At 44.3% G+C, this 14,227-nt stretch overlaps 1 protein-coding gene across 5 annotated transcripts; it reads right to left on the bottom strand.

Moving 5' to 3' along the window:
* Positions 1-1,853: 1,853 nt before the first annotated feature.
* Positions 1,854-14,227, bottom strand: LOC132571067 (oocyte zinc finger protein XlCOF6-like). Of its 5 annotated transcripts, none has more exons than XM_060237723.1 (5): positions 14,147-14,227; positions 11,050-11,525; positions 6,890-7,007; positions 4,568-4,693; positions 1,854-4,047 (listed from the first exon to the last, which is right to left on the bottom strand). In XM_060237723.1, the coding sequence occupies exons 2-5, from the start codon at positions 11,470-11,472 to the stop codon at positions 2,330-2,332; spliced, it is 2,385 nt and encodes a 794-aa protein (XP_060093706.1). In that variant the 5' UTR covers positions 11,473-11,525; positions 14,147-14,227; the 3' UTR covers positions 1,854-2,329. The 5 variants fall into 5 exon arrangements, with proteins under 5 accessions (XP_060093706.1, XP_060093708.1, XP_060093709.1 ...); XM_060237725.1 differs by having other exon boundaries at positions 4,568-4,690; XM_060237726.1 differs by having other exon boundaries at positions 4,568-4,690; positions 6,938-7,007.

Genomic DNA, 14,227 nt, shown 5'->3' with positions numbered 1-14,227 from the left:
TTCTGTGAAGAGCTGAATTACGCAGCATTGCGTAACAAGGCTAGACTCTGAATGAGTCTATCATTTTTTATTTCCTTGGGGTCTGTGCCTTCTTTGTGAATCACTGAAATTCTGGACTCGTTCCAAGAGTCCGGGATTAAACCATCTTCATCTATAGCTTCTATCAAATATTTGAAGGGAAGTAAAATTGTTTCCTCTAAAGCTCTACAGAGGGGTGACCAACAGTAGTTCTCCAGATGTCTTTTGCCTACAACTCCCATCAGCCCCAGCCAACATGGCCAATGGCTGGGGCTGATGGGAGTTGTAGGCAAAAACATCTGGAGAGCTACCGTTGGCCACCCCTGCTCTATAGTACTCAAATGGTAAACCATCAGGGCTGGGAGTCTTTCCCCTGTTCTGTTCTGTTTTCTGATTTTTGAAATAATCTTTATTTATAATATACACCAATCCAACATGACACTGCATTAAATAGAAGACGAATACTCATTTGCTACAGAGAAGATACAAATATGGAATGACATACATTAGAAAATCAGCAAGTCCCAATAATAAGCCTTAATAGAGTCCACATTTTGCTGAGTCAAATATGATACTACTGGAAACCATACTTAGGGTTTGTAGAATCTTTTGGCTCAAGCCCGAAAGATTCTACAAACCTTAATGATGATGCCAGCCGTGAAAACCTGAAATCTTTGGAAACCATACTGTTGTAAATTTTTCTTGACAATTTTGTAAGTTAGGCATGAGATGACAACTAGTAATTTTGCAATGAACAAAACATTGCCCTGGCCTCACTCAATGCACAGCAGCCAAGAAGGTCAGAGCGCTTGCTCCGGCTGCAACGCCACTGAGGATGTTCTCCGCAGCTGAGAACGAAACATCTGGAAGAAAAACTTTCTCCAGTAGAAACGGCACTTGAGCCCGAAAGATTCTACAAACCCTAACAAAACATTCACACACCTTATTTTAACAGGATGTTAAAGGTGCGCTTTTATCTCCCCATTGAGAAGCAATTACAATCCCAGCAATGGCTAGCAGAGTTGTAATCAAAATATTTCTGCTTTTGTTTCCAAAGCCCACTGGTAGCATAGATAACGAGGATTTCTGGCCTGACAGGAACCTTGACTCCTGTCATCATATAAATATGCTATATAATCAACTGCCAAAATGGATATATGTGAGGACAATACAACCAGCAGTGCATATAGTCCCCCAAATGACCACATCCCTTCCAACATTTTGCACTCACACCAGGCCAAAAATGGTGTAATCTGTAAAGAGTAAGATACCATTGATGTAACACCTTAAAAGAATTAAAACGAATATTAAACACATTAGACTTAAGTCCACATGAATTATAAATTGAGTGCCAGTCCTCCTCTTGAATATTCTGCTTATAAATATCCTGCCAAAATAATTTTGTTTTTTAATTGCTTCCGCAAGCTCTGCCATAGACATCGGTCCGTTCAATATGTTTTTCTGCTCCTCGTCCAATTATATCGAGTCTGCTTATTTAGGTATTATTTTCATTGCTCTTATAAAGGGAGGATGAAGTAGTAAAGGAGTCTATGATTAAGTGGGTGCAAAAGTTAGGAACAATGGGACATAATCTGGTCTACCAATATAAAAGTAACAAAATGTACAGCATTTAAGGAAAACATACATAAGAAGTTTTTTAGGTGATAAATAACACTGGTCAAATTATCTAAAATGTATAAGGGGATCTCCTAATTATGCTGGAAATGTAATGATAAGGAAGGATCATTCTATCATATGTGGTGGGCTTGCAGGAAGGCTAAAAGATATTGGTCTACAGTGCCTGAAATTATTGAAAAAATGTACAATACAATCTCTTTTAAACCTGAATTCTTTTTATTGAACATAATGCCAGATGTAAAGGATTTACATGTCTGAAAAATGTATATATATACACATAGTAACCACAACAAGAATACAGTATGCAAAGGTCTGAAAGAAGACTGATATACCAACAAAAGCAGAGCTAATAGTGAAATTCTTGGAGATAGCAGAGATGGACGTTCTTACAGACTTAATGTCAGAAGACAGTTAAAAAAATTTAAAAGAAATATGGTCACCTTTTTATATGCGGCTCGAAGATCTTACCAACAATGTCTTGAAGCTGAGATAAGATGAACTGTACTATGATTCAGAGTTTGTTATTCTAAAACCGAAAAAAGAGGTCTCTTAGCTAACAATTGGAGAAATATGTCAGGTTTTATTTATAATTTGTATGCTTTTTTTTCTTTCTGTTACCCTATCCCCATCTACTTCCCTTACTTTCTGTGATCCTATAACCCTAATAAACTGTTTAAAACGACAAGGAATCTCCCCCTGTGTGGGTTCTCAGATGTTTTTGAAGATTGCCATTCAGACTGAATCTCTTCCCACACTCTGAGCATTCAAAAGGCTTCTCCCCTGTGTGGGTTCTTAGATGACTTTGAAGATTGCCATTCTGACTGAATCTCTTCCCACATTCTGAACATTCAAAAGGCTTCTCCCCTGTGTGAGTTCTTAGATGTTTTTGAAGAGTGCCATTCTGACTGAATCTCTTCCCACATTCTGAGCATTCAAAAGGCTTCTTCCCTGTGTGGGTTCTTAGATGTCTTTGAAGATGGCCACTCTGAATGAATCTCTTCCCACACTCTAAGCATTCAAAAGGCTTCTCCCCTGTGTGGGTTCTCAAATGAGTTTCAAAACGGCTACTGTGACTGAATCTCTTCCCACATTCTGAGCATTCCAAAGGCTTCTCCCCTGTGTGGGTTCTTAGATGTTCTTGAAGATTGCCACTCTGGCTGAATCTCTTCCCACATTCTGAACATTCAAAAGGCTTCTCCCCTGTGTGGGTTCTTAGATGTTTTTTAAGAATGCCATTCAGACTGAATCTCTTCCCACACTCTGGGCACTCAAAAGGCTTCTCCCCTGTGTGGGTTCTTAGATGTTTATGAAGACAACCACTCTGACTGAATGTCTTCCCACACTCTGAACATTGAAAAGGCTTCTCCCCTGTGTGGGTTCTTAGATGTTCCTGAAGAGTGCTACTGTGATTATATCTCTTCCCACATTCTGAACATTCAAAAGGCTTCTTCCCTGTGTGGGTTCTTAGATGACTTTGAAGGCTGCCATTCTGACTGAATCTCTTCCCACACTCTGAGCATTCAAAAGGCTTCTCCCCTGTGTGGGTTCTCAAATGAGTCTGAAAATGGCTACTGTGACTAAATCTCTTCCCACATTCTGAACATTCAAAAGGCTTCTTCCCTGTGTGGGTTCTTAGATGATTTTGAAGACTGCCATTCCGACTAAATCTCTTCCCACACTCTGAGCATTGAAACGGCTTCTCTCCTGTGTGGGTTCTCATGTGAGTTTGAAAATGGCTACTGTGACTAGATCTCTTCCCATACTCTGAGCATTCAAAAGGCTTCTCCCATCTGTGGGTTTTTTGGTGCACAAGAAGCTGTGATCTGTGTCTGAAGTACTTTCTGCACCGAAAGCATTTCCATGCCTTCATTATACTCTGCTTTGGAAAATGTACATTATCTTTTCCTCCCTTAGAGGTCGCCATTCCTGTCTCCGAGCAAATAAATAGTTCCTCTCCTGAGTGAATTCTTTGGTGTTGAACAAGATCTGATTTATCTGAGAAGTTCTTCCCACAGTTTGAGCAGTTACAAAGTTTCTCTCCTATAGATGTCCTTCGATCTCTAAGGAGCTCTGCTCTGTGAATCACGGTCTTTCCACACTCCAGCCATTGATGGATCTCCTTCCCACTGTGCATTTGTAAGTGCTCATTACATATGGATTTATCTGAGAAGTCCACTTCACACACCAAGCACTTGCATGTTTCCTTCACCATGTAAATGGCTTCTTTGAAATCCCCCCCTTGGCAAGGAATGGGTCTATCCTTCTTCTTGACCATGTGGCTTCTCTTCTGCCTCCTAGATCCACCTTGATTCCGGAAGCTTCCCCTCAAGCCTTCATTCTTGACTTTATCTGCCGATGGAGGATGCAATTCCTCATTCTCCTGATTCCTGGCTGGAAGAAAGAAAGAGATCCTGTTAGAACCCAAGCAAGGAGGTCTGATCTGCACTTTAATTTCCATCAGCGCTCCACAAATATTCCAGCAGCTTCTTCCTGCGGTACACTGAATTTACATAGTAAAGGAAACATACAAGTGTACAATAATAGACACTTTAAAAGTACATTATGCCTCCTGCATGAGACGCTTAGTTTTGACTCTGACTGTTTACAGGTTCCCCACCTGTGTGACTTCCTTGCTATGAGGAGAGGGCTCTTTTCTGACTGAAGCTCTTTCTGCACTGCAAGCAATTATGTGGTTTCTCTGTTGGGGGAATTGGTATCTGCAAAATGACATTCATTCTCCAACTGAAGGCCTTTGCAAAGGCCTTGCCTGCATTTTCATTTTCCCTGCAGTGAATTCCCTAGTGAGGATGGAGGCCTTTGTTCCTTCTCTTTTTGACTGACCTTTCTTCTCAGATTGGGATTTCCCAGAAACCACCTCCTTGGCAAGGAAAAGGCTTCTCCTTCCTCTTACCTGCATGCCTTCCCTCCTGCCTCTGTGGTCCATCTCCATCTCCCAAGTTTCCTTCAGCATCTTCAATCGTGGCTTTTTCCAAAGATAAACCCTGGAATTCCCCAGCTGTCTCCTCAACATCTGCTGCTGGAAAAAAGGAAAAGCTTCAATCACCACCCAGGCAAGAAGCCAAGGCAACAGTCAGGGTCAGCCCAAGAATGGGTGTGTGTTTCTTTTATCATATCTTCTTTCTTTCCAATCTGAGAATCCGGTCACATCTTATCCCTGCCAGGCCCTTCCACAGAGCTGTTTTAATATCCTGCCTGCGTCTCCTCTCTGCAGACTCCCCATATGTACTTGTAAGGGGGAAAGCAGCAAATAATTATTCCCCCACTAGATAGATCCAAGTGGGCAGCCATGTTGGTCTGAAGCAGTAGAACAAAGTAGGACTCAAGTGCACCTTTAAGACCAACAAAGTTTTGTTCAGAATGTAAGCTTTAAAGTGTTATTCAGAACGTAAGCTTTCGTGTGCTCTAAGCACACTTCATCTGATGAGGGATCAGGTACAGTGAGCAGAGCTATATATAGCTGGTAGGCAGCGATTTAGAATGCAAAATGGTACAAATTTAAGAGCCAATGACAGAATAGTAAAATTAACAAATTGAGCAAACCTTTGATCTGGGTAGCATGAGCAAGCGAAAGCAATAAAACAGTAACATGTCAAAATGTGAGAATGTCTGTCAAACACTCTATTATATAAGCCTGGGTCAAAAAGAGGGCATTACTTTCTCAGTAGTTTTTCCCCATCCAACTAATTTATCATTCTGTCATTGGATCTTAAATTTGTATCATTTTGCATTCTAAACCACTGCCTCTCAGCTATATATATAACCCTGCTTATTGTACCTGATTCCTCATCTGATGAAGTGTGCTTGGAACACACGAAAGCTTACGTTCTGAATAAAACTTTGTTGGTCTTAAAGGTGCCACTTGACTCCTACTTCATTCCCCCACTGTTCCTTTCTGGCTTGCCATGCAGTTCTTTTGATCCTCTGCTCTTGACGATTACATACACGAAGTTATCAGGATATCCAGTCCTTCAACTGCACTTAGAGCAGTTCTGGACAGAGACAGCTGGTTTTCAGCCTGCCCAAATCACACATTTTGGGGGGCGGAGGGCTCATCACATGATCCTCAGAGTTTAAAGGGGAGCACTCACAGTTTTTTGAAAAGGTGCCATTTGTTTGAGGAGGGGGGAGTAATGAACTAGGAAAAAACCAACCCTGCAGTGTAGGGCTGCCTTTCTCAAGTTTCTATTTCTGAGCCATTCTCTGCACTTTAGCTGGGCCTGTCTATTGTCTAATGTGCAGCCAAGTCTGAATCAGCCAGGCATTTCTGCCTTTCCTAGAAGCACAGAGTCAGCTTGTCTGTAACCCCATCTGGGGGGGAAGTGTGTTGTAAAGGCTGCAACTTGAGAAACTGGGATCTGGCCCCTTCCAGATTCCTTCTGAGGGCCTCTCAGCCCGGCCTTGGCCTCAGGCCAGGACACCCTCTCTGGCTTGGGTGATGGCCACAATACAGGCCTCCGTTGCCCCTGGATCAGCAGGGTGGCTTGTATTGCTCCACCCAGCGATGCTGAACATCATTTTCACAGCCACCCCAACTTCTCGAAAGCCCCTGAGGCAGCCAAGTAGCTAGGCAGGCCTCACAGACATATACTGCTGTTCAATATTTTGATTAATGCATCATCCCAATGGCAGCAAGTTGTACCCTTGATCACTTCTTCAGATCAATTTGTACCCTTGATCACTTATCACTTCTTCAGATCACAGTGTGAGACACAATTGACTTATCTGAACCTAGAGTTATTCAAGACCAGAGACATTCAGAGGTGGGATGCCATTGCCTGCCTCTGCAGAGCAGCCCTGGGCTTCTTTGGTGGTCTCCCCTGCAAGAACTAACCAGGGCTGGCCCTGCTTGGCTTCTGAGGTCTGATGAGACAGGGCTCACCTTGGTCAGGAGAACATGGAGCCTCCATTTATTCACCATGACTAAGATCTGCACCCAGATTTCTCTCTCTGTTCTTTTTGGAGCCATCTTGAGACCCTCCAAGGGAAGGAAGGTGAGAGACTCATATTTTAATTAATGTCAATAAGGATGGAACTATTTCCATGATTCTGTCTACTCCCCCTTAAAGTGGACTGGCCATCGCTACATCCTCTGGCACGACGTCCCAGAACTCAAGTCTGTAGAGTCTGCAAAAGTATTCTGTCCTATCTTGAACCTTCAGCCCAACCATTTGACTAAGTACACCAATCCCATCTGGGCACGGGACACCCTTACCACTTGAGAGGGCATCTTGGGCATGTTCCTGGGCCTGTGCCCTCTGACCTTTTTCTGATGGAGGACCTCCTTCTTCCTCAGAGAACTTTGAGTCCATCTTCGCGGATTGTCTCCACATCTGAAACAACAGCAAGAGAGACAGGTAAGAAGGCATGGAACAGGCAGAGGAGATGAATCCTGACCCACTCCCAGATTCTTCATCCCTGCATCCAGCATCAGAACTGCTTCAACCACAGGGGCAAGAATAATACTTGGGTTTTCTTCCCAGCTTAGTGAAATATCTAGAGCACTGTTTCCCATTTGCAGGATTGGGACCCGGTACCGGGCCATGGAAGCCTCATTTCCGGGTCACAAGAAAAGCCAAAGCTAGCCCGACCCCCAGCAAAGCATGACCTCTGCTCTGCTTCCTTCCTTCCCACATCTCTGTGTTGTGCAGAGAAAAGCTAGCCTTGAAGACTGACACAGGCTGCAAAGCCTGAGCTCCACTTGGCTTCCTTCCTTCCTCCATCTCTGTGTTGTGCAGAGAAAAGCTAGCCTTGAAGACTGACACAGACTGCAAAGCCTGAACTCCATTTGGCTTCCTTCCTTCCCCTGTCTCTGTGTTGTGCAGAGAAAAGCTAGCCTTGAAGACAGACACAGGCTGTTTGGCTTCCTTCCTTTCCCTGTCTCTGTGTTGTGCAGAGAGGATCTTGGCTGCCTCTCCTACTTTCTCCCCCTCTCCCAGTGTTTGAGAGAAAAGCTGGCGTCCACTGGCACTTTAAATCCATGAAGTGTTCTTCAAGATATGAGTTTTCTTATGCCTTGCACTATGTTCTTTTGGGGAGATTTCCCGGGAGATCTGGGTGGCAAAGAAGGGGGGGATGTTTTTTTCAGCTGGGTACTATGAACTTGGCACCATTTTACTGGTCCTGCTTTTAACAGCTGTCTGACACCAAAATGAAACTCCTCCTGTAGATATTAAAAAGGATGAAAGAAGTTCACTGGCTAAATATCTGCACAACAGGTTGCTTTTAAAGGCATGGGAAACACAGCCAGTAAAAAGTTGCAATCCCCTCATATATCCTTTTGGGATAACTGCAGAAAAGCTTGTATGAACCTTATACAACTTGAAATTAATTCATTAATTGCAGTACAATTCTCTGCTACCTTTCACAGCAATTTCCCAGTGTTTCAGTCAAGGAAAAGTATGAAGAATAGCTGTCAAAAGATTTTCTTGAAACCAAGCAAGTTTGGTTGTAGCTTGAGGAAGTGTTCCAGTAGTAGCAGCTGAAGGAAGGGCTTACTAAATGTGTCAGCATATTTTGAGGTACAGCAGCTGCCAGAGCCCAGTGTGGGTGGTACACAGTACTGACATTCCTGATGGCAATGGCAACAGCACTTCCAACTGCATACACTAGCCAGTGCTGTTGAGGAAAGGGTGCGTAGGTGGTGCAGGCAATTGAACATGAGCATTAGGAGTGCTTGCAAGCTGGAGAAGAACACACAAACAGATAGGTGGAAAGAGAGGACCCTGGAATGTATGAAAAAGTTGCAGACCACCCACTTTCCACCCCCATTTTGGCTCAGCATGTTTCAGAGAGATTTTTCTGAAAATGAAGTTACTTCAGAAGAAAAGGCAGGTTTGGGGGAGTGCCCTGGAAGTGACATCACAGGAAAAGGTGGAGTTTTGGTTTTGGTGGAGTTTTGGTTCAGTGTCCCCTGGAAGTGACATCTCTTGGCCTTGACCTGGAAGTGACACCAAAGGAAATGACATAATTCCTGTCTCCCAGCTCCACCCCCAAAGTCTTCTGGCCTGACCCCCAAATTTTAGTGGGCCACGAAGGAGAAGTGTAAAAATAGCAGAGCCACGGGAAAGAAAAGTTTGGGAAACCCTGATCTAGAGGTAGAAATATCCAAGAAAAGACGGGAACAATACACTGAGGAATTTTAGAGAGTGAAGGGAAAGCTGCACTGAGAAAAACAAATCATCAATAGTTGATGGGATATCAATAGACTCATTCCAAGATCCAGGGGAAAAAACGGTCCTCAAAATCTTAACAAGGACATGCTAACAAATATGGAAAGCAAAGTCATGGCCCACAGACTGGAAATGCTCAATTGACACTCCAATTCCAACAAAAGGAGACATTAAAGACTGCAGCAACTACGGGACCTACACACTCCTTTTTTTGTGGGACCAAAGAGATGCTTACGATGTTACAACAACGTTTGTTACCATGTGTGGAATGAGAAATGCCAGATGTTCAGGCTGGATTCAGAAAAGGCAAAAGCACCAGAGATAAGATGGCAAATATATGTTGGTTTTTGGAGCATACAATTTGCTCTGATATATATCTATATATTTTTTGGCAACAAAGGCTAACTTGACTTGAATCGCAGACCAAAATCAGCTTGTGTTCCATAGATTACAGCAAAGCTTTTGACTGTGTAGATGATGAAAAACTATGGTTGGTTTTTAAATGAATGGGTGTGCCACAACATCTGATTGCTTTGATGAGCAACCTGTGCTCTGGTCAAAAAGCCACTGTTAGGACAGAAGATGGAGAAACAGAATGGTTTCCAAACGGGCTAAAATTATCAAGACTGCTGTGTCTTATCTCCTGTGTCTTCAGTCTGTATGCAAAACGTATCAGAAGGGAAACTGGATTAGATTTAGAAGGAGGTGGAGTGAAAATCAGCAAAAGAACAAACTTGAAATTGTTCAAGAGTTTCCATTCCTTGGCTCCATCGTGAAACTAGTGACCACAAAGAAGAATTTAGGAGGAGGCTGAGGGTGGAGAAGGGCAGTGAAGAGGAAGCTAGAAAAGACTTTTCAGTGTGAGGACGTGTCTCTGGTGACCAAGATCAAAGTTAATTCATGCCATCATATTCCCTATTAGTATGTGCAAGTGTGAAAGTTGGACGATGAAGAAAACTGGTACGGGAAAAGTTGATTCTTTTGAAATGTGATGTAGGAGGAGAGTTTTTGCAGATAGCGTGGACCGCCAAAAAGGTGGGTTGTAGAGGACATCAAACCTCAACTCTCCCTAAAAACTAAAATAACTAAATTGAGACTATTCTACTTTGACCATATTACAAGAAGACAAGAGTCACTTGAAAAGACAATAATGCTGGGAAAAGTTAAAGAAGGCAGGAGAAGAATGAGACCAAACATGGGATGGATGGACTCAATCAAGGGTGCCATGGCCCTCAGCAGTGGTCATTTTGTACAAGAAGAGGTGCTGGAGCTCATTAGCACAACTCATTTGCATATGCCAACACCCCTGACAGCATCAGAAGGTGCAGGAAATTATATCAGCTCAGCATCTACCTTCAGATAGACAGCTTCAAGAGGGGATTCGATAAGCATATGGAGCAGAGGTCTATCAGTGACTATTAGCCACAGCTTATCATTGGAACTCTCTGTCTGGGGCAGTGATGCTCTGTATTCTTGGTGCTTGGGGGGGCACAGTGGGAGGGCTTCTAGTGTCCTGGCCCCACTGGTGGACCTCCTGATGGCATTTGGGTTTTTTGGCCACTGTGTGACATAGAGTGTTGGACTGGATGGACCATTGGCCTGATCCAACATGGCTTCTCTTATGTGACACAGAGTGTTGAACTTGATGGGCCACTGGTCTGATACAACATGGCTTCTCTTATGTTCTTATATGCTTCTTGAATTATAACTGTCGTTATAAAATCTTACTCCCAGCATATTTTTTTTAAAATTACTTTCTCCTATGTGGCCACAGTTTCATGAGGAAGATTTCCATCTGTCTGCTAGATATGTTTTGGTTATTTATTGTGAGGAAAAATATTAGAAAGTTTGTCAAATCTTACAGTTTAAAAATTCTCACAAGGGGTTTGAACAATGGAGCCCAGGAGCAAGGTTCTTTTTTTTCGGGGGGGGGGGGGGGGGCGGGCATGCGAGGGTGTGTAAGGAAAGAGTACAATAAAATTTAGAGGTTTCAGAGATCTTCTCCTGTGAACTCCTGCCCAAAATGAGGCCTGGCCCTCAGTTGGTAAGACCCAAGCAAGGCCATTAACAGTACAATATTTTGGAAGACATTAATTCATAGGGCCGCCATAACTTGGAAGCAACTTGGTGGCGGTTAACATGCACGCACAGGAAGCCTTAGCATAAGATCAATACTTGAACTGAGAGAATGAAAGCCCCTCACCTGCTCTGCCTGCCTCTCCTCCTCTGCCTGACTCAGGAGGAAACCTTCGGCTAGGACCACCGCCTGGGAACTAGTCTCCGGCCCCCATCCTCTGACCCAGCTCTGCATATCCTGAGGCAGGACAGTCAGGAACTGCTCCAGGATCACCAGGTCCAGGATCTGCTTCTTGGTATGTCTCTCCGGCTTCAGCCAGTGGTTGCAAAGTCCATGGAGCCGCTTGCAAACCTCCCGGGGCCCATCGGCCTCCTGGTAACAGAACTGCCGGAAGCATTGTCTGCGCTCTTCTGCAGTCATAATGTCCTGAGCCAAGGTCTCCGGCACAGCTTTTTCCCAGAATTCAACACCACTCCCTGCTTGGATGGGATGAGGACCTGTCCTCGATCTCTTTGCAGTTCCAGGACATTCTGGTTCCTCCTCTTCCATCTCCTTCTTCGTGGGTTGTCTCTAACTACAGAAAGACACTTTTATTCACTTGCCTATGATATGAGAGAGGGAAAATACAGGGTTGACATTAAAATTTTATTTTTCATTTCCCTGACCAACATTTGTCAATTTCCCTGACCACCATTCAAATATAACCACAAGTTAAAAAATGAATAGGTCCTGCTGTATTAATGCAAGGCTTAATGAAATGTCCCACTCTAGAACTACACAAGTCTCAACTGCAAAAATATTTGTCAGAGTAAGAGATTTAATATCAGCTTCCTTCAACATTAACTGCAGCACCATGTGTTCTGCATTACACCAAAAATTACACCAAGATACAAACTTCCAATTCAAGAAAACTCTGAATGCTAACAATTAGGAACTTTCCAAAGCTTGGAAAGTTTCCCTTTCCCTTTCTGGTTCCAGAAAGTGTAATGAGCAGATCAGCAACAACAAAGGAGGTGGAATTTCTGCAATCTACCCTCATTTGCAACCTTTATGCATGGGAGAAGTCAGGAAAGAGGGTGAGAGCTGGCACTCTGTGAACGCCAGCAGGAACAAGTAATCACGTTTGCAAAACTTACTTTGCATGGTGCAGAGTAGAAAGTGCTAGTTGTCTGTGCAATCCAACAGCGGCAAAACTCATTTGCAACTCTGTGCTGGGTTTAAGAGAAAACATCCATTCCATACACAAGCATGACCTAAAAAATGCTTTATATGTAAGTTAAATGCAGCACTAGGAGGTAGGGATGAAAACAGATGTTTAAAGTTTGTATATTGCCAAAGGTTTAAACTAGCCTTGCTTTGCAAATGCTATAGGCAGACCTTGGAAATCATGCAGGGACAGAGCTCAAGAAACACATTTGGCTGGTTGCTGGGAGTGGAGCTAAGAAAAAGGTGGAGCTGGTTAAGAGCTTCATTAAGTTTTACTTGTATTCTGCTACTTCTCTATTCTAGTTGCCACAAGAATACATCATACTCTTGCAGCAACAGGTCAAAAATCCACTACTTGAATATATTTTAATCACAATTTCCCTGACTTCAGACCAATTTCCATTTCCCTGACTTTCCGGAAAGTGACAACCCTAAAATATTAAAAATAGCAGAAAGAACCCTAAGAGTTATATCATTGACCCTGGTCAACAGACATCTCAGTGTATCAGGTGTGCCTCCGGGTTGTACTTTGTAGATCAGGATTAATTTCATAGTATTTATGTTATATTAAGTATTAAGCTTTTACATAGATGTTTGTTTGGTCCTTCCATGTTTGGTTCTTTAAAAATCTGCTGTGGGTGTTATGAGCTTGGCCTCCAGTTTTTGGGACCAGCCTTCTCAAAAAGCCGGGGGTGCGTGTGGCCTTTCTAGGGGGTGCCTCTCAGGGCGAACTGGAACCCAGGACAAAGTAACTGGGAAGGGCTTAGACACTGCAGATGGCTCCTCAAGGGGCCGGAAGGGCTGGGCAAGAGCTCTGCCCAAGCAGCCAGCAGAGGGAAAGGGGAGAGAGAGGCCTCAGGCCTCTCTAGGGCAGGGCACAGGGGCTGCTGGGGGGAGCAGGAGGAGGCAGTGAGGGCGCAGAGGTCCTCAGCTGTTTCCTGGCTGCCTCGCTGAAAATGGCTAAGAGGGAAGAAATGGAAACTGGACCCTGGAAAGAAAAAAACTAGTACTGGCCAGGAAAGCACATGTGTTGAAGGACGTTATGTTCCTCCCTGTTGATGCGGTTCAGCTAAGCCTCGCTGACTCAGTTAAGAGTGTCAACCTTATACCAGACCCAACATTATTGCTGGAGATGCAAGTTCATGCAGTTGCAAAACAGGCTTTTTCCCAGCTCAAAAAATGGCCCCTTCCCTTGATACAGCTGATCTGGCCCCCAGGATCCCTGCCACTGTGACTGGACTAGATCAATACACTGTAGATTGGCTTTCCCACAAAACCAATTCAGAAACTCCAGCTCTTGCAGAGTGCCAGGGCTCATGTATTCTTGAGAGCGAGGGAGCTCTGTAGTCCCTCCAGGGGCTGGCCTGGACACCTCCCTTCTCCACTATGCCCTCCCCACATTGGTCTGCCTGAAGAGGGGTCAGGAAGCCCGCCCCCCCCCTCCTGGCTTTCTGCAGGCGGAGCCAAACTGAATGATCCGAGAGGGCTTTTCTAAGCCAGCCGCAGGGCAGTGCTGGACAAAGAGCTTCACACAAAGTGTCTTGGCTGCATCCTCAAGGCGCGGGGTCTCAATCCCTGTGTTGAGTTTTGCAGTAGATTGGATCATAACGGTGCCCTTTTTGCAGCCATTTCGTGGGTCACGTTCACACTGATCCTTGCCTGCAACACCGTTTTTCAGACTTCTGGTCGGTTCTCCTCCCCAAATTCTATTGCATCGTTTATTGAAAGTATTGATTGTATCGAGTCCCACTGAAGGGCGGACTAGAATTAAGGTAAATAAATAAAATAACCTCAATACCCCCTTCCCCAGAAACTGCAGATGGAGGGGGGAGCACCGGCCAAAACGCGAGGGAACGAAGGATCCCTCTCCCGGGATCCCTCCTGCGTCTCCCTCTGACCTCCCTGGCGGGGAATTTCATTCCCTTTTGCAAACTGCAGGTCCCGCCTTCCAGGCCCTGCAAGGGACACCACGGGCGCTAACAAATGAAAACAGAGCAGGACTGCAGTGATGACTTACTCGAGAGTAAGAATTCTCGGGATCCGGCTGCGAGGCCTTTCTCTAGTGTTGCATCCCCAAAGCCACGCCCCCCCGGCTCTC

The sequence above is a fragment of the Heteronotia binoei genome, chromosome 5 (genome assembly GCF_032191835.1).
Source record: "Heteronotia binoei isolate CCM8104 ecotype False Entrance Well chromosome 5, APGP_CSIRO_Hbin_v1, whole genome shotgun sequence".
NCBI classification, from domain to species: Eukaryota; Metazoa; Chordata; class Lepidosauria; order Squamata; family Gekkonidae; genus Heteronotia; species Heteronotia binoei.
This window is presented reverse-complemented; position numbering and strand designations above follow the sequence as displayed.

Excerpts from the sequence above, each read along its gene's own strand:
- LOC132571067 (XM_060237723.1), bottom strand. The coding sequence starts at position 11,472 with ATGGAAGAGGAGGAACCAGAATGTCCTGGAACTGCAAAGAGATCGAGG. Across the intron at positions 7,008-11,049 it reads AGGAGAGGCAGGCAGAGCAG|ATGTGGAGACAATCCGCGAA; the intron begins GTGAGGGGCTTT and ends CTGTTGTTTCAG. Across the intron at positions 4,048-4,567 it reads GCAGGAGGGAAGGCATGCAG|CCAGGAATCAGGAGAATGAG; the intron begins GTAAGAGGAAGG and ends TCTTTCTTCCAG.